General features: G+C 40.0%; 1 protein-coding gene across 1 annotated transcript in view; it reads right to left on the reverse strand.

The window, feature by feature from the left end:
- LOC100710253 (phosphodiesterase 1A, calmodulin-dependent) overlaps nucleotides 1-21045 on the reverse strand; it is a 44659-nt gene that overhangs the window by 11866 nt on the left and 11748 nt on the right. Inside the window, exons 2-5 of the mRNA XM_019353389.2 lie at nucleotides 17359-17385; nucleotides 8359-8472; nucleotides 8086-8268; nucleotides 1351-1417 (exon numbers count right to left, since the gene is read on the reverse strand). Of these exons, the coding sequence (XP_019208934.1) occupies nucleotides 1351-1417; nucleotides 8086-8268; nucleotides 8359-8472; nucleotides 17359-17385 (391 nt within the window). The remainder of the gene's footprint in view (nucleotides 1-1350; nucleotides 1418-8085; nucleotides 8269-8358; nucleotides 8473-17358; nucleotides 17386-21045) is intronic.

The following is a 21045-nucleotide window of genomic DNA, read 5'->3' on the forward strand; positions in this document are numbered from 1 at the left end:
TTATTACATTTGCGTACAGAATTACATTTAAAGTCTCTCATTGGGTCGTGCTTTGCATCATGCAAGAAGCGTGGACTAGAATAATTCAATTTTTTTCTAAGTTTGTAGACAACAGGAAGTGCAGAGGAGGAAACATATATCATTAGTGTACTAAATCTACATTGTCCTTCACCACGGTGTCTTGCCATTCTCTGCTTCCTTCATTTATTATTTATCTCCTCCTTTCCTTCTCCGCTTCATTTTTTTTGTCAATATTTCATTTTCATGGCTTCCTTGCTAATAACCCCTTGCTATCCAAAGAACTTCTGTTTCCTCCTTTCAGTCACTGCTTTTGGTTTTTCCACCCTTCTTTTCTTTATCTTACTTTCCTTTTCCCTGGTAAGCTATCCAGGCTGTACCCCGCCTTTTGTCCTTTGACAGCTAGGACATAGGCTCCAACACCCTCCCCCAGTCCTGACTTGGACAAGGGGTTAAAAAAGGCTGGCTGGCTGGATGGATGGATGTTTTATTAGCTCCTTTTATTTCCGCCTTCCCTTTACAGCTTTACCTTTTTCTTGTGTTTCCCCTCATACTCTTCCCAAATCCCACTTTTTCTTCTCTTCCAAATGTCCTCTCTTATCTCCTTTCATTGCCATATCTTTACTTCATTCCTTTCCTCCCAACCAGGTCCTCACTTCCTTCTCCGTCTCCTTTATCATTACCCCTCTCAGTCTTTCTCTAGCTTCTCCTTTCCTTTTTCCAATTCGTATTTCCTTCCATGCCTTCTTTCCTTTCCTTGCCTTCTTGCCTATCCTTGTCTTCTTTCCTATCCTACCTATAGCCTTTTCTTCATTCTTTTCTTTTCTACTTCCCGTTCTTCCTCTTGTTTTCCTCTCACTTTCTTCTCCTTTTTGCCCATTCCCAAGTCCTCCCTGACTCATTGACTCATTCATTCCTCTTTTCCTTTCACATTGCCTCCTTTCCATTTCAACTTTCTTCCAGTATTTCTTGTCTGCCTCCACACTTCCATATCACTTTATTATTTTTTATTTTTATTTTGCTTCCACTTTACTTCCTCTACCTTACTTTTTTACCCTCCTTGTCATTCTCACTTTCCTTTTTTCATCATCCTGGATTGCTTTTCCCTCCGTTTCCTACCTTCTTACACACTTTCTTACCTTCTTACAGTCTTTTTTTCCATTCTTTATTTTGTTTAATTTTTTGTTTTTCTCCCCCTTCATTTCCTTTTAAGGCTCTGAACTCAGAACTCTTACTGAAAAGGTTTTAATTTTTTTCAATTGCTAATCAAATGCAGGTTTAATAGAATAAAATGTCACCTGCTGCCAGTGGGACCGCAGCAGTAATTTTTACCTTCAGAGCTGTCAAAGCTGTGGGAGGATAGGTCAGACCAGCCATGTTGGACGTCCGTCTGTACATCCTGTTGTCACACACACAGATAAAAATATCACGCACTAATTTCACACATTGATACAGGCAGTGGCATGCATATAAACATTCCCCGCACAGACCCCCTCCAGCCACTCTCCTCCACAGTTTGTGACCAGGATGGATTGTTTGTTGTCATGGTAACCGTATTCTAAACACACACACACACACACACACTCAAACACTCACAGACACACAATGAGCGCTGCTTCGGTGCAGCAGATATTTTTTGATTTCATGCGTCATTAAGCTGCAGCAGATGAACTGATACCATTCTATCACTGCGAGTCATTTACAATATAATGATAGTGGACTTCACAGTTTCCCTATATGATCTCCATCTCCAGCTCTCTTGCACGCTAACATTGTTACACTTCATGTTGGACCCCTTAATCACATCTGCGGTGGAATCAGCCGGATGTTCTGCCGTTTATTTTGAAGAAAATCTATGACTGTTCTCTGTTCTGTCTGCAGGTGTTCCAGATTTCTGCTGCAGATAAAAATAACTGAAATGACTAAACATCTGAAAGTGCTCGTTTGAAATAATCATTTGACAGAATTCTGCGACGCCTCACTGCTTTTCTGTACATATATAACAAGTTTTAAGATAAATTAGCATATAGAGCACTAGGCTCAGAGGTTAAGAGAAACCTCTGCATGTCAATGAAGTGGCAGGAAATACATTTATGATGTTACTGTAAAGATAAGATACAGTTATATTAAAAAGTATACTTTTTATGTTGTTTATGGCTCTTCAACATCATATAAAAACAATTCACATATCCAAGAAAACTCTTTTGCAGGTGCTAGACTATGGAAGAAAAATGTCAATAGCAAGAAAAGGCTAAAGTCTGCACAGCCCTGTTTTCTCAGCAGTCTTTTATTAATAAAGGTCTGTCATGGTAAGCTTGGGTTCCTGTTTTTAGTTCATTTAAGGGCAGAAAAATGAAGTAAATTCAACGTGTCATAAACTGCAGATCTTCTAAATGACCAAAAGTGAGTCAATGTTCATAGACTCACATGTTTAGCTGTAATTGCAAACCACTCTGAAACCCTGCACTGTAACCTACGGCATAACTTGACATGCACCTCCCTAGAAATGTAACTAAATATTGTGATTGGCCTGTTCAAATTCCTAATGTGCATTTCCTGCTACTTTTTCACAGAAGTTTTTTAATTTATCAGTGAGAGAATAAAAATATTGTCATGATCTGAGTGATGTCTGGTGTTTTTCTGTTTGGGTCCTGTGTTCTCCTGTGTCCACCCATGTGCCCTGATTGCTCACCTCCTTCTCTCACCTTCAATCTAACATCTCTGGAAAGAGAGATGGAACAACTGTTCCATCTCTGCACGCAGTAAGAGTAACTCCCAGCAACCCTCAGGTTTACTCAAACAGCTAGCCACACCTCATAGGCCCTGGTCCCAAGTAGCTCTGGACTTCATTACCAGGCTACCCATTTCCTCCAGGAAGATCGTAATCCTCTCCATAATAGGCCGGTTCTCAAAGTTTGCTCATTTTGTTACTCTTGAGAAATTACCCACAGCTACCAAAACCACCCAACTGCTCATTGATCATGTTTTCAGGCTCCATGGCATTCCGCTGGAGATCATTTTGGACAGGGGTCCTCAGCTCACCTCCCAGGTCTGGAAGATCTTCACTGCAGTGGGAGCCAGCGTCAGTTCCAGGTTTCACCTGCGGACCGACAGCCTGACCAAGAGGCTCAATCAAGAGTTGGAATTGGCTCAGTTTTGTTATAACACAGAACTCAGCCATCTGGTCCTCACAGTTCCCATGAGTAGAGTACAGAACAACTCACTCACCTTATCTGCTGCTGTCTCTCACCTTTCAACGTATCCTTAGGTTACCATCTGCCTATGTTCCGAGAAGTAGAGGCAGATCTCACTGTTCCTTCCATTTAGCACCACTTGCAGATAGCGCATTTAGGCCCAGAGGCCGTACTCCGAACAGTCGATCAGCACTGCCACTATGCAGATTGCCTCCAAACACCCACTCTCAGATATGAACCAGGACAAAAGGTTTGACTAGCCACTAAAGATATTCATGTTAAGGCCATCTCTTGCAAGCTCGCTCCCTGTTTTATTGGATCATATGAGATCGAGATTGTCATCAGCCTTTCAGTGGTTAAACTCAAGCTTCAAGCATCCATGCACATCCATCCCACATTCCACATCTCCCAGGTCATGCCCGTCCACTACAGTCCATTGTGGCTCTTGTTCTCCTGCCAAGCCTCTGATTAAACTTACAAGCAGTGCAATCTCCTAGGGGTAGGCAACTCCAGGCCTCAAGTGCCGGTGTCCTGCAGGTTTTAGATGTGTCCTTGATACAACACAGCTGATTTAAATGGCTAAATGACCTCCTCAACATGTCTTGAAGTTCTCCTGGTTATGAACTAATCAATTGATTCAGGTGTGTTGACCCAGGGTGATATCTAAAACCTGCAGGACACCGGCATGCAAGGCCTGGAGTTGCCTATCCCTGCCCTAGACGCTGGCTCCTGGTAAAATCCACCAAGTCCTCTTGCAAATTCTTTCCCCAGAAATGCAACTACTCACTGTTCTCAATTGCCTGACTTCCTGCTCAAAATCACTCTTGGATTTCTGGAAACAAAAGGTTGGAACTTCATCTTTCACACACCTTGCCATTCAGCCAGACACTCTCTCGGCTACCCTCACTTTTCACCTGCAAATAAATCCTAAACTATTGAACTCATACTCCCCTTCGGTCGACCGCACTGCAGTTCACAATTTAACCTCCCTCTCCCTCCTTTTCAGTGCTTCCACGTCAGTGACTTTTGTTACAATCCCCACGTCATCTTTTGTATATCTCTGTGTTCAATACAGCTTTATTAAATATCATCATCGTTTGTCCACTGAGTCTGCTTTTCAGTCCGCTCCAGTGTAGTAGCATTCTGGCCAGTGACAAATACAACTAATAATAATGATAGCATCAATGTAAGGACTCAAGTGTCAGCAAATTCCTGGAGGGAGATCGCTAAAACTATTGGAATGAAGGTGAGGGAATATGTAATGAAGTGGAAAAACTTGAGAAATAAATATGTTTGACCCAGGAGGAAAAACATCCCAGCATTTTATTCATTTCTATCGACTGGCACCGCATATAAAACACTGGGCTATTACCACAAGCTTAAATGCCCGCAATAATGTCGTCCACTTATATAGGTTTTGTCATAGGCTCTACAAAATTCACTTCTCACATAAATTTAAATCAGACCTTAAGGCCATTACACATTAAGTGCATTGCAAGCTAGGCATGCTTTTCTGATCCAAACTTGTTTTGTAAAGTATGCGCAAACCAATGTGCTGCGCTTTTGTGAAAAATTCATCCTACAGACTTGGAACTACAAGCACACATGTTGCCAAATAATGATCTGATTGGTCAGATCTGTCAATGCTGGCTGTGTGGCAGGCAGGAGTAGGACCCAAACGCAGGACTCAAACACAAAGGGATAACTAAAAGAGGCAGCTTTTATTTGCTGTATCAAAATGCTCAGATACTAAATTCACGAAAACAAAACCTAACACTGGAAAATGAAAACACGAAACTGGAAGAAAACTAGAAGAAAACTCAAGGAAGTGATGGACACGAGGAGCCCAGGAGAACACACACCAATATGGACAACACAACAACAAGCAGAGGAAGACAGAGGACTTAAATCCACAAAGAATAATGAGGGGATAGGAAACAGGAGGGAACACAGCTGGTAGTAATCAGGCACAATGAGACAGGGAGAAGGGAAACTGAACTCACTCAACACGGGACGAGAGACTGTCAAAATAAAACAGGAAAGACACTGAGACGCAGAATAAGAGACAAGGGCTTGACACTGGGACCGGGGGAGAAACAGAAGCAGAGAACAAGACAGAATGAGGACACAGAGAAGACGAGAGACATGACAGACTGGGGAGAACACAGACGAGACCAAGATGACCACAGCTTGAAAGGGAGGAGACTAAATGAACAAGAATCTAAGAACTAGAAATAGAAATGACAAAACTAGGAAGATATGTACTATTTGAATGCAATATGTCCAAATGTTACACACTGAAAGTGTTGAATTTTGAGGAGAATTGATCCTCAACAGATACACTGAGTCGACATAAAGTCACGATGAGCTGCTCCTGATGTTTCTAATCAAGAAAACAAAGAAAGAGAGATTCTGGGTTCATCCAAGTCTCACAAGAAGGCAGCAGCAGGGAGAAATTAATGGTTTGATCCAGGATTTGAAGCTGTATCACCACCGCATTCACACATATTTCAGGATGTGAGTGGGGAAGTTTGAACTCTTGTTGGCAGAGTTGGAAATAACTTCTGAGGAGGCAGAGAAATCATTTCAGAGAGCCGACTGGCCAGAGTAGTGTCTAGCTGTGTGTCTGGGGTTAGTATTATTTTACTATTACCATATAATTGTACCTGTGCCTATTTTGAGCTCCAAGCACACTTGTTGCTACATATAGTGGTCTGATTGGGTCAGATCTGTTATTTTGGAGCTGAAAAACTGGAAAAATCAAGCTTGGTTGAAAAAATAAATGCTGAAATACTCCATATCCAGCGAAATGACAAGGTCAGTGTGAAAGGTTGCAGTAAGAACAGGTGAGTACAAAAAATATTTTTCTGCACAAAATATTTGTGCAAAAGTACAAAAGTCATTAGAGTCAAACAGCAGGATAAATTTTAATCTGATGTTAAAACAACTGTTTTATCTTCCTTTACCACCTTCCTCTTTTTCTTCTCAGATTGCTCTTTCCCTGCCTTTGGTGCCTGTCTACATTTCTACAGCCTTTTTTCAATTTTTATTTTGTTTTAGTTTTTTTCTATTTAAGGTTCTGAGCTCTAAAAAAATGAGCTCTGACTGAAAAGGTTTTTATTTGTTTTAACTTCTGATCAAATGTCGGTTTAATACAATAAAATGTCACCTCCTGCCAGCGAGACAGCCGCAATCGTTTCTACCTTCAGGGTCAGAATATGCCAGAAAACTCTCTCCAAGTGCTGGACTACAAAAGAAAAATGTCAATAGCAAGAAAAAGGCAAAGTGTGCACAGTTCTGTGCTCCTACAATTATTAATAATTACCTGTCATGGTCAGCTGTTTTTAGTTCATTTAGCTCTATGGATAGTTTCCGCCTGCACAATATTATGGTCCCCATTAGAGTCACACAGCAGGATAAAATAGGGTATGCTTTACTGTGTGATTGACGAGTTGCTGCAGTATGAGGGTGAGTGTAGAATTCCTCAGTTTCTAAGTCAAACCCAACATTCATGAAATGTAATCGTATGAATGCCTCAACATTGAATCTGGTCCACATGTACCTGCAAGAGCATTCACAAGGTCTAGCTGTGGAACTGGATTTGAGTCACAGTCAGTGTTGGAACTCATCCCCTGGTGTTCAGGACCTATGAACCAAACTAGGAAAGCCACTTCGCTTTGGAGCTGGCTTTGTGTGCAAAAAGATGATCAGGTTCTAGCGAGGGGCGAGTGCAACTAGAAGATCAGTATTGTCTACAGTGTGATTGTATGTTGAGGTCTTAAGAGTGAAGTAAGGTCATTTTAAAAAACAAGCAAACACATAAAAACACCCAAAGTGGAGAGTACAGTTATCAGAAGTTCATTTGTGGAGTGTGGCATACTGTTCATAGTAATTATTTTGGAAGAAAAGAATAAATCAATCAAATTGCAAAGCTGGAAATCAGGGAGGAGGTAAGGGTGGACTGATAGGTCAACCAAACATGAAAGCCTGAGTCCCTCGCACTTCACGTTGCTAATGGTGAATTCTATGGCAGCTACAACTCACTGAGTTTCATTAACATTCCAGGCTTTTTTCACATTGCTAGTCTCTTCCTGAGTAAGTATAAAACTTATAGTTATTTACAATTCAACATTCATTTCTGACTCTGAGTTGACTCAATCCTCCCCTGTGACCCTAAATTGGATAAGTGGATGAAAACTGATGAATGAATGGGTGGATTATGGGTTATTATGCTTACATAAAACCGGAATATCTATATATCAGTTGAGAAGTTGCAGCACACATTATTATTATTATACAGATTTGTGAATTGTCCTGCAGGACTCAGTTCATGTTCATAACATGTTTTTTTTTTTTAAATTTTGTAACAGTCTTATTATATAAGGAGATAATGGGCAAGGTCAGAGTTACTTCATTATTTTCTAGGTCAGAGCACCTGGGAGGACATAAAGGAAGAAAGTGAGTCAGTATATAAATTCACTCCAAGCTCTGCAGCCATTTTAATCCTTGAATAGGTCAGTTAACAGCTAATGGGGTGTGAAGCAGAGGTACTTAGAATTGTCTGCAGTTTTATACACACTGAACAATGATTTAAAATGAGATTTACAAAGCTTAACTAATGCCTGCTATGTTTAATGGCCATTAGCAGCAGTTAGAGTGAGAATCTCATTGCTGGTGCAGTTGCGAAGGCACTTTCTCTATTCATGAGCATTTGTTTTGAATTCACAAAACCTGAATGCAGGCTTTTGGAGAAATTATGGGACTGAAACAATTTGTGAGTTTCTTTTCTTCACACTACCACTCCCTACAGTATTTCTAGCATGCTTATTAGTGAACACAAGCCTTCTTTTTAACTGATCAGAGCAACATTTACCTCTCTACAAATATCCCAGCCTGTACTGCATGAACAATGCTCCTGAATCTTGGCTTCTCTTCAGGGCGACGCTTGGCCACACCCATCTTCCTGCTGAAGGTGCACGCCAGCCAGTCACGCACCTCGCTTGGCACCGACTCCGCCTGCAAGTCACTGAGCTCATCCTCAGTGTCCAGCAGGCGCCTGCAGAGAGAAACAGTCACATTTTTGGAAACTGATGATAAAGCTTTATTTTCTATACAGCCATTCATTCAACAGCCTGCTCAGGCTCACCTGGTCTCATCGGTGTAAACAGCATCCAGCATGGCAGCTGCAAGCTCCAAGTGCCTCCGGAGCTCCTGCAGGTCCACCACACCACGGTCCATCTGCTCCAGGACCGCCTTCAGCCTGACAGCACAAACAAATATACAGTGCATTACACTAATTGAGTTAACACAGTAGAAGAACAAGTAAATGATGCAAAAGCTACAGAGTGTGTAGTATTTGTTTTCTTTTTTTTCCACTCTTTTTTAACAATTTGACGCTGTTGTCAGTTATTCAGAGGTTGGACACCCAGTGTTAAAGGGCTAGGTAACATTTAAAATCCTGTCAGGACCACTTTATTTGAAAGGAGATTGTTGTTTATATCTGCAGTAATCATATTTGTCTGTACAGTTCTGTTCTGTCTTTCCATGTGCATACATCGAAAGCCAAAAGGTAAAAAGAATGCAACAAAGGCCCCTAACACAGCAGAGCAGGCATCAGTTAGAAAACATATGGCATTGATTAACGGCATGTAATGCTTTGGCTGGAGGGAATCTGGGTTGCAAAGCAGCTTGCAGAGGCAGCAGTATCTGTATGGAAGATGAAGCAGCTTAAATATGAGTGAGTAGAATAAATTGAAGAATGTCAGCCTGGACATCAGCTGATGTGTGATCAGCTGATCTGGTGGAACTGCAGGCTGAGCTTTACTGTCCGGCCTGACAGAACTAATGTTATGCTCAATTTTCTGTTAGATGCAGTTTAGTCACAAACACAACAAGCACTTTTAATTCGGTTATATGGCATTAATTTTATACTTTAATATAATCAGGTATCTTCTTTTTCTTCTTTGCTGCTGTGTATATCATTCCTCGTATTTACAGCTTGTATTAATGTAGTTTGTGCTGCAGAACTGTCAAAGTACTCCTGCCTCTTTTCAAGTATTTTTGCTTTTTTGTTTCCCTCAGTGTCAACTTTAGTTATTTTTATCACCGTGGAGCTAAATTTGTCAGCTGGGAGGTAGTATGTGGTATGTCTGTTCTCGGCTGAAATCAGAAATTATGTGTCATCATGACTCTTTTTTTTAAATACCCAATAATTCAGGCCTAGTTCCAGAGTGTCTCAGTGAAAGGTGTGGTACTTCTCTTTGTTCAGGGTGCAGACATCCAGCTGCCATTACCATGTTTCTCTGTATGTTTGATTCTGGTATTGTTTCCCCTAATAGGAAGGCACATCTAGGATACTGGACAACCATTGACATCCTCTGCCTCTTCCTCCCATAGTGTGTCATTTTTTTTCTGTCTCTCTGCTCTCTAACTAGTTCTCCTCACTCCAGCAGATGGCTTCTCCTCCCTGAGCCTGGTTCTACTAGAGATTTCTTATTATCAGGATGTCCTGAAAACTCCCTGAAAAGAACTTCAGTTAATCCAAAATACTGCAGCAAGAGTACTGACAGGGACTAGAAAGAGACAGCATATTTCTTCTATATTGGCTTCTCTTCATAGGCTCCCTATTAAATCCAGATCAAATTCAAAATCCTGTTCAAGGTCTTAAATAATCAGGCCCATCTTATCTTAATGACTTAGTACCATGTCACCCCATTACAGCACTTTGCTCTCGCACTGCAGGCTTACTTGTTGTTCCTAGAATATTCATAAGTAGTATGGAAGGCAGAACCTCTAGCTTTCAGGCCCCTCTTTTGTGAAAACAGCTTGGAGTTTGGATTCGGGAGACAGACACTATCTCTACTTTTAAGATTAGGCTTAAAACAATTTTGATATGTCCTTTTTGATCAAGTTTATAGCTAAGGTTGTACCAGGTGACCCTAAATCCTCCCTTAGTTATGCTGCAATAAGTATAGGCTGCTGAGGGATTCCTGTGAAGCACTGAGCATTTCTCCTCCATTACCTTTTTCACTCACCGTGTGTTTATATATGGAGGGCCAGGAGTGACACCAGTCTGTATTTGATTATGAGTTAGTTTTTTTTTTCCCATCTACCATCCCATCACAGCCAACTGGTTGTAACAGATGGCCGCCCCTCCCTGAGCCTGGTTCTGCCGGAGGTTTCTTCCTGTTAAAAGGGAGTTTTTCCTTCCCACTGTCACCAAGGGATTGATCATAGGGGGCTGTGTGATAGTTAGGGTTTCTTTCTAAAACTATAGGATCTTTACCTTACAATATAAAGCCCCTTGAGGTGATTGTAGTTGTAAATTGGTGTCATTTAAACAAAACTTAATCAAAATGAATTGAACTGTATGCCATAAATCAGAGTAAATTTTGTTTGTGCAGGGCTCGCAAAATTTCAAAATCCCTGGTAGCCCTTCGGGCAGGGACTCTTCAGTTTGTGGTAGCCCAAAATAAATTTAAGTAGCCCGAATAAAAAAGAGAGCAATTTTTTTTTGATTGATGTTTTGTTTCCTGTTTTGTTTCCGTTACAATATTATACTTTAATGTATAATATTGTAACGGAAACAAAACATTAATCAAAACATTGTTGAAACACAAATTAAACATTGTATAAAAATTACAATCATCAACTCAAATACTTGGTTCTAATTGAACAGAAATTTCTATGCACTTGTAAGAACTGTGTAGAACATGAATCAGTCTGTGACAGGTCCTGAATTTGGAATTTCCACTGAAGTCACGGGTAAGAGATAAGTGAAACCAAGATCTAGGACATTTTTTTTTTTTGAAATTTGCAAAGACTGCTAAATTTTGCCAATGGTAGTTCACTCTTTGCAACATAGCACACTGTTCTAAACAGATTTTTCAGGTTTATTTTTAGTATGTTCTTTGCAATTGGTGTTTGTTCTGGGAAAGATATTGCAGACTGAGCAATATTGCATTTCTTGCATTTCTCATGGGTTCTAATGGGGGTCTTTCTTAAAATTACTGGTCCCAGTAACAAAGGCGCTTGTCGACTCAGAAATCGAGGGAAAACCAACAACACACCCGGCAGAACATTATGTTATTTACAGGGGTGCACATAAGTGGTCCGCAGGTGCGCATTTGTTGTCAAAATAAAAGACGCGCACCAGATAAGAAGTTGCAACGCGCGTTTGCGTACATATAAAAGGCACTGTTTTTGTCCGCTACAGTGGGATTTCCACGGCATATTCTGCACCACATCTCTGTGTGTTCATCATTTGTTTGAAGCCAGCTCACCTCCTGCAACCACTTTTCCGAGAATACGCGCTTCTTTTGCGGTTCGGACTCCTCCTGACATTTCTTTGGAGGTGGAGGAACACCAAAGTAATTGCTTAAAGGAGCTTGCTTCTTCGACATCTTTAGGAGTTCTAAACAAATGTCTGTCCTCCTCCAGAAAATCTGGAGGTGCGCGTTGCAACTTCTTATCTGGTGCGCATTTTTTTTTTTTTTTTTTTCTTCTGACAGCGAATGCGCACCTGCGGACCACTTATGTGCACCCCTGGTTATTTAGCTTGTCATATTCCAGCCACAGAAATTCTTTTGTCCATGAAACCATAAAGCTGCACTTTCTTTTTCCCTCATAGTCTGATTTGTCATAACTTTTCCGTTTTGTGGTAGGCTTTTCTTTGGCTGCCCCTTCTTCACCCTGACTTGTCTTATTTGGCTCAGCAGAGCTAAAATATATATCCTGCTGCTTTTACACACGCACTCACATAACGGTCAGCGATTCTCTGCGCAATCAACCTCTCACATGTTTAAGCTTGCTGTGGGAGATTTCACTTGTCAGGTTTGAATAGTAAGCTAATGAGTGATAAGACGATGTCAGAGGAATTGGTGCGCAATTAATCGTCACTCACCAATCAGTACTGCCGCTCTCTATACACAGTTCGCGCGATCGCAAAGTGAAAGCAAAAAACAAGCGCAAATTCAAACGCGATTTCAATATGTCACATATTGACAGTGGCTCCCCGATGCCAATGACATAATTACCCAGCTACATTTCCAAAAGAATGCAAAAGCATTGACATATATTTTTCCTTCCTATGATAGCCCGACGGGCAGGACTGAGATAGAATTTGGCAGCCCGACTGGAAAATTCGCTAGCCCCGGGACGTCGGGCTAGCGATTTTGCGAGCACTGCTGTGGTGTCAGAAATGTAGTTCCTACATTATAACAGTATTGTGAATTATTCAGAATGGCTTTCGCTAATAAGCTTTGTCTGTTAACGCGAAGTGCATCAATCAAAACCTGTGTAACAGTCCGTCTGCTTTACTATACTAAATACTGTACTTCACTGGATTTAAATGTACATATACTGTATATGTGTATGATATCCTGCACCTCACGACAGCAGTGATATGCTTTTAGTCTGCTTGCAGTTTTCACACACCTGCTAACTGGTGGATTTTCATTCTTAGCACCCACACAGCTGCTGTCCTGTTCACACCACAGAACCAGAACATGAAAATCTGCTTCCTCCAGATGGACACATGACACGCTGCCTCCTGTCAATCAGCTGACACCCACAGAAAACGACTGGAGTCTCCTCCGGGAAATAAACATGCTGCCTTGTAGAGTGCATCTTCCTTGTGTCTTTGCCAGCCAACAGCGCCCTTATGCCAGTTTGAAAAGTTCTCAGAAGGGTTGACCTATGACTTACTTTTAAATGATGAAATCAGATTAAGTTACATATTACAAACTAATGACTTCATAGAAACACAGTTTGTACATTTTTTTTGAAAGTCAATACAGGTTAATTATAATGTGGCGAGCTCAGACACGGAGGAGACAGAGGTTTCTTGGGAGCACCCGTTTATTTATCTCTGCGCGAGAACACTGCCGCTCCCTCACTGCTCCGCGCGGCAACCACACAACAACAACAAAAAAAGGCGCTCTCTCACCGGAAACACAGTCGCCGAGAGAGCGCGTCACTCGTCACCATAACAACATGACAACAAACACATAACTGTAATAACAGAACCCCGAACAGCCCTGGCCCGCTACAATAAGCAATATACTTATAAGCTCTCCAGGCTTCGTGAAAGACAATTAGTGCTCTTGTTTGGATGTTGGCTATTTTCTGTCAAGAGAAGTGGTTCAGTATGTTGATGTCCTGTCTCTGGGGAGGCCAATCCATGACTAATACTGTTCTATTGCGTGGTTTTCTATCCAGTTGTGCTTTTACTCCACTAGCAGTAGTTGATGCTAATCATCAAGTTTTCCAGATGGTATTGCCTAGTGGATCAAAATCTACTTTTCTGTACTCATAATTCCAAGTTTTGACAGCCACCCTTCCACTGAGACAATTTCTGATGAGCCTTTGGCAATCAGTAGATCAACTGAAAGGCCAGATGCATCTGTCAGGTCCTTTATTAGGTCTAGGTCTTTTAGCTGGGTGATAAAACGATAACGATATGTATTGCGAAATAACTTTTTCTCGATAGAAAAATTAAACTATTGCGATAGGCCTCATCCCTCTTGTCCTCTTAAAAAAAAAAAAGAACAGCCAATCCAAATTAAGTAGCGCAGAGCCGAACCAATCACAGCCGCAGGGTCACGTCACGTGACTTGTTACGTCCAGCACAAGCGCCAAAGCGCACATGTGTATTTGTTTTTGCAGCCGTGCAGCCCGGGTAATGGAGGAAATGAGTTTGCCGACTACAGAAAAATCAACCGAGAGCGTGAGCGAAGGTTACCGAAGAAAAAACAGATGATGGTTCCAATGCCGGAGAGCTTGTCGAACGGAAGGGCCACAGAAGTTCCGTAGTGTGAAGGTATTTCGGCTATTTCAAGTCTGACAAAAAACAGAGTAGCGCGCACTGTAAATTGTGCCGAAAGCAAGTCTGGAAATACAATAAAGCGGTGCATGCTCAATCTCTGACTGAAAGCGCTAATTCGTCATTCGGCTTTTGTCAGACTAAAGTAACTGTTAAAAGTGTTTGAAAAGCTAAGCTATACAACAAGGAGAGATTGAGAATTTCCTTTTAGTTCTCAGTTTATTTGATATTGACAAAAGTTAGTCAATTTTGTCTGTTCTTCTGTAAAACGACCTAAGATTTATTTTTAGAATTAATATTTTGTTTCTAAGTGGAATTGACAATTTAGTAGTCTGTTTTGTTTGTTCTATTTTGAAACTTAAATGCTTTAGCGGCTGCCTTTTGTGTAGTTTGCAATATTTGCCTTTATTTATCTGAAACTGAAGTCTCATGTTCCTTAAGTACATCTACCCTGTTGAACTTATTATGGGAAATAAATATTTTAATTAAAACAAGCTGCTAATTATTTCACATTTTACTTGTGAGCAACGGCACATTTAAATCTTACAAATATAGTTATTTGGCTTATATCGTGATATATATCGTTATCGCCTGAAATGAAAAAAACATATCGTGATATGAAAAAATCCTATATCACCCAGCTCTAGTCTTTGCCCAAGGACATGACTCTCAGATACAATTCATTTGCTGTAGATTTGTTGTAGTTTTTTAGGCCTGCTACTTATTCTTTTGTCCTCCACTTGTACAGTTTCCTCAGTTTTGTTTTGTTTTTTTCAGACAGACAGCACATAATGCTAAGACCTGCAAGTTTACAGCAAATAGCTCTCTGGGAATCACCATGTTGGTATACAAATACTATTTTATGCCTGTCAAATTGTTATCATTCACATTTTTCATACATTCAACTAAAGAAATGAGAAGAAATTACATGTTTTTCCCCACCTAGTAACAATGTGACTACTTAATTTAAATTGGTTCTTTGATGAGACACTGGTTCATCCCTTGAGGTAGGTTTCTTATTTAAGCTTGAATGACTTGACTTTTTATTTTTTTTTGCAGGGTGGTATTTGTATTTTTACTAAGGTAAACAATCTAAAAGAAATACTAAAAAGTTCGTCCAGATAACGTAAAAGAGGTATTACGACCAACAAGAATGCTTGATCTGGAAGGATGGATGGAAATGCTGGTCATCTTTAACTGCAGTATAAAGTGATATTTTTTATGTAGCGGACTGTCGACAGGGTGATTTAAAGACTCTGCTGTGTCCAAGCCTTTTAACATTGCCATGGTGACCTACCACCACACTGTAAACTGTATGAAATCTGTTTTAGTTGCCATGGTAACAGCTGAAGTCAGAGTAGGAGACGGTGAGAAAGATAACTTCAAGACTAGAGAGATTGTGATTCAGGTGCGTCATTTTCAGGTGTCAACAAAACACCATCTGTTTTCTTTTGTAATAACTTGAAATATTCCATGTTATTATTAGTTATTATTATTAGTAGCTGCTGAGTTTTACAAATGTCACTGTAGGTTAGAAGTTTCTAATGCGGTGCGTTTAAAACTGTTTCAGTAAAAGACACAACCCCAACCACAAAGGTGAAGTCCCTGTATTCAGTGAGACTTGAAAATAGCCGGAGGCCTTTTTGTGTGGAGTTATATGCATATTCTCCCCATGTTTTCCATGGGTTCTCTCCAGGTACTCCGGCTTCCTCCCACAGATCAAAGAAAGGCAATTAGTGGGGTTAGGTTAACTGGTGATTTCTAAATTGCTCATGCGAATGGTTGTCTGTCCCTCTGTGTTAGGCCTGTGTCACAGTGGCAAACTTTTTAGGATGTACCCCCCTCTCAGCCTATGGTAGTTGGAATAGGCTCCAGCTTCCCAGCAACCCTGATAAGGATAAGCGGAATAAAATGGATGGATGGATGGATGGATGGATGGATGGAGCAAAGCAGCCGTAGGGTTGTTTTCCACGTGACATCTATTTAACTAGACAAATGGAAGACACCCCATGCTGGCAATTAGAAAGAATGACTTCAAGTTCTGGATCCAAGATGTCTATGTTTACAGTCTATAGTCACAAAGCTAAAAGCAATATCCCCTGAGAACACACACATTTACAGTCAGATTTGTTTCAAAATTACACAAAATACGTAAAGAAATAGGGAGGTTTTTTTAAAAGAGCTGAAACGTGTTTTAGTGTTGCACGTCAAACAAGGCCTACCTCTGGGAGTGTAACTGTTTTAGACAAAGACAAAGTTATTTTTTCTTCAGAAGAATTTGTCCTTTTTATCCCCTAACTTTTAAATTTCAGGGTAAAGCAAGTAACACCTTTTGTGTGTTGATGATGGTTTCCACAATTCTAAAATAACGTGCTAATTCATTTTCATATTTTTATGATGCATAATAAGCTCAGTGTGCTTTTATGGTGAAAAAAATCTTTGTGCACTTAATTATCAAAGACTTACTCAAAACAACTGCAGAAAGGATTTAATCATGATTATGAAATACTCAAAAAATATAGACTACTAGTCAAAAGTTTGGAAACATCTTCTCATTTAATATTTTTTCTTTATTTTTACTACTTCAACATACATGTAGATACATATTGAAGAAGACGAAGGAGAGTGATGGAGTGCTGCGCCAGATAGCCTGGCCTCCACAGTCACCTGACCTAAACCCAGTCGAGATAGTTTGGGATGAGATGGACCGCAGAGAGAAGGCAAAAGGGCCAACAAGTGCTCAGCATCTCTGAGAACTCCTTCAAGACTGTTGAACCCGTTTGAGGTGACGACCTCATGAAGCTCATGGAGAGAACACCAAGAGTGTGCAAAGCATCAATCAAAGCAAAGGGTGGCTATTTTGAAGAGTCTAAAATATAAAACTTGTTTTGAGTTAATTCACACTTTTTTGTTTACTACAAAATTCCAAATGTGCTCTTTCATAGTTTTAATGCCTTCAGTGAGAATCTCTAATCTAAATAGTCATGAAAATAAAGAAAAACCTATAAAATAGAAGATGTGTCCAACTTTTGACTGGTAGTGTAAGTTTCACAGACCAAAAGACCAAGGAAATGTTGTTAAGTATCTAACCAACAGATCAAAACCTAAATATTTCTTCTACACTTTATAAAACAGAAAAAAGTGACAAAATCGGCAGTTTAGAGAAGCTGATTTTTTCTCTATTTTGTATTTTTCATTTTTCATTCATGCTTGTCAGTTGTCACAATGATTTTCTGCCAAACAAATACACAAGAATACAACTAATTGTTTCAACTCCCCATAAAAGCAATTGTGCATGTATGTGTGTGCCAGTGCGTGCCTTACCTTTGCGATGTACTTTTATATTTCTGCCTGTAAACAAACAAGAACAAACAAGAGTTAATCAAATCGGCCAATCACATGGTGAGTTTCACCATGTTAGAAGGCACACCTTGAAACAAACATGACAGACTAACAAAGATATTTCTTCTCTGAGTAAAGTCTTATCTTCATCAACAAAAACACATCTTCACTTGGAACTAATAAATAAATCATAGAGTATTCAGAAGCTTGAATAAATATCTATATCTGTATATAGAGATATATTTCATTTGTACTGGATTACTCATTAAATTGACAACATGATGTATTTTACAAGACTTTTTACAAGACCAGATTGCTCTTATAGTGGCCATCAGAAAAAGTGCCGGTTAAGGTACTTTGGCACATTGGCTTCACGTTTTAGACCTTGATGGCATGTCCATCATTTATATACAGTTTATGAGTGCACACCAAAGCTACCTGCACTAATGTTAGCGGGTTAGGTGGAAATGCTGCTTGGATTTACTGAAGTGAGTCAGGGGGCTGCATTACAGAGAGCAAACTCAAACACTGCATGCGAATAGCAAACTGTCATTTCCATTAACCTCGAGACAGATAAGAATGACATGCAACCACGGGAGCGTTACACTACAAAAATGGCAACTGCTGTTGCCTCAAAAGGCTTAGAAGATACGTAAAGCTAAACCATACATATATGATACATGGCCAACATACTCAAAAACTGTTTGTCCTCTATGTTATCAAGTTTTTAAAATGTCCCTCATTCCAATAAAATCTGAAAAGTCTGAAAGAGACCAGTTAGTAAATCATGTTTTCTACCCAGTTTGTGTGCAAGGGCGGCTCAGACAAGCACTCCAAAGCTCTGGAGCAGAGGTTTTCGTTCTGGGAATTGAGCCGTCCCAGCAGGGTGTCAAAGAGTTGAACATGGAGAGCGGAGGTGAAAGGAACCCATGAATGCTGGGTATTTTGTGGAGATTGGTGGCTGATTTGGTTGCTTTTCAACACTGTCAGAGGTTCCAGCAACAGCAGTGGCTCATGGAGGTAATTTAGGTACTTTAAACCCGTTAGTAGCAGATTGCAGCAATTTGCATCAAACATGGAGCTTCCTATGAGTCATAACACAGCCAAATATGAACACACAGATATGATACACCTCCTTTTAGATTCAGTGTACGGAGGATAGTAGCATATTCTGCAGGCATCATAAATGAACATGTTCTTGATAATCAGCCTGAGAATCCTCACATTTCTATGTTTCCTTTTATAATAGGCACATGCCAAAGAAGAACTGCAGATAGACTGCTAACAATGAAAGAAACTATAGCAGTTTAAGTGAATGACTGACTCTGTTACAATACAATTCGTGTTTATATCACCAAAAGCCCCCAAATTATTAGAACCCTACACAAAGAATAATCATGACTTAAAAGGGGTTCAGGGGTTTGCTGTCAGCTTTTTTTGTCCTACATCAACCAGGGATCACACATACCCTAGCCACTTTTTTTTTCTTTGAATATATTTCTAGTGTCACACTCCATTTCAGACTCAATTTTTCTCATTCATTTCTCTGAGCGTGATGGCTGACAATGATGTCACTGCCTCCAGCTCAACATTTGAATTCACTGAGGTTGATGATTCCTGTCTTACGCCAAAGGGGGGCGTGGATATTTTCCCAACAAAGTTGCATCAATAAAATGTTTGGAAGCTTCTAAATGTGCCAGCGCAGACAACCTTTCCCTTTCCCTCTAAAACACAGATGCCTCATAGTAAGGTCCAATCTAGGGAAACAGCACCTGTTAAATGATTTATTGTTAATTTTGTGAAACTGTAAAGCTGTTGCACATGATTACATTTTACCCTGTTATGTGGTGAAGGATGCAAAGTAAAGCCAGTCCATGCAGACTGTTCTCTGATAAAGGCAGAGGCCAAATTAATGAACAGGGTGCCTAAATATAACTTTGTACTGACAAATGATTTGCTGGATGAAATATTAGTCTGCAGATTTTTGTAGCGATGAAAGGTTAAAGAACCTGACATTCCAATCGTGATATTGGGCATGCATGCAGGTTAAAGCTGTGTCACATGTAAAGAAACATATGTTGTATGTGTGTTTGGGATGGATTTTCAAGTAAATGCTGACATCTGACAGATACACACATTTCTCGCAATAATGAAAAAGCTCTCTTACAACTAATGTGTCATGTATGGAAGCTCACCTTTGTTACATTATCATCACACAAGGTCAATGATGTATAGGGGACAAATTTTACGTTTTTTTTTTAAACTATTTTTAAAAATTTAATCAAGTTTTTTTACTGCCTAAATTAAACCAAGTACTTATTGCTGACTAAAGCACACGGAGCAGGTTGTGAAAACAGAACACAAGCAGTATTTGACATGACTGGATGGAAACACATATTAAACAAATACTGACTTTTTAAAAAGCAGTTCATGGTTCCTTTTCTGTCTTTTTCACTTCTCTTTGCAGGAGCTATTTTGCTGTTTGTTTTTGGGCATGTTTTTTGCAACTCTTTTTCATTTTTCTGCTTATTTTGTGTCTTTTTGCAGTCAGTTTTGTCTCATTTTTTATTATATATCTCTTTGTTGTTGGTTCCTATCTCTTTAAAGATTGTCTTTGATGTCTCGTGAGTCTGCAGATATTTTTTTCCAACATTTTAAGTCATATTACATATTTGTGTCTCCTTCAAAGAATTATTTTGTGTCTTTATGATGTTGTTTTTTGCCACTTTTTAGTCATTTCTTTAGCTTTGTAGTCATTTTATGTCTCCTAGAAGTTCTTTTGTGTTACTTTGCAGTAAATTCTTGTCCCTTTGTAGACATTTTATGTCTTTTTGAAGTGTTTTTATGTCACTTTTTAGTCATTTCCCACCATACATTGGACGTTGGATGGACATGCAGATCTGATCTATATTGGGTCCATTGGTCCATAACCAATTCCGTCCAAACTAGGTCCACAATTTGGGCATCCAGCCATGACCCACTTTGGCCATCAATATGACATTCAATGTTTGAACTTTGGACTGAGTAATTTTTTTGTGGATATCTATAACAGGTACAGGAAATTTACATGATTAATAAATCTAAGGGTGTCCATACACCCTTCATCTGCTGATCAGAAGGTTTGTGGTTCGATCCATGGCTCCCCCAGTCTGCATGCCAAATATCCTTGGGCAAGATACTAACCCCAAGTTGCTCTCCATTGCATCCATCAGAGTGTGAATGTTAGTTAGGAAGCACTTAAAAGCATAGAAAAAAGTGCTTGTGTGACTGAGTGCGAATGGGTGAATGTGATATGTTCTATAAAGTGCTTTGAGTGCTCTAGGAGTGAAGAAAAGCGCTATATAACAATCAGTTCATTTACCATAAGTGCACATGGCACCAGGACACTGTAGGCCGCAGGTCGATGATCAATTTTGTAATTGTATCATCAGATCTGCAGCCATATGTTCTGGACACTTGGGTTAGAAGATGTGCTGAGCTGTCAACTGATCACCATGTGGTGGTGAGTTAAATCAGGTGGCGGGGGAGGATGCTGGACAAACCTGGCGAGCCTAAACGTATTATGAGGGTGCACTAGGAACGCCTGGCAGAAGCCCCGGTCTGCGAGATCTTCAATTCCAACCTCCGGCAGAGCTTTAACAGCATTCTGAGGGAGACGCATTGAGTCCG

This window comes from Oreochromis niloticus, linkage group LG16 (assembly GCF_001858045.2).
Source record: "Oreochromis niloticus isolate F11D_XX linkage group LG16, O_niloticus_UMD_NMBU, whole genome shotgun sequence".
NCBI classification, from domain to species: domain Eukaryota; kingdom Metazoa; phylum Chordata; class Actinopteri; order Cichliformes; family Cichlidae; genus Oreochromis; species Oreochromis niloticus.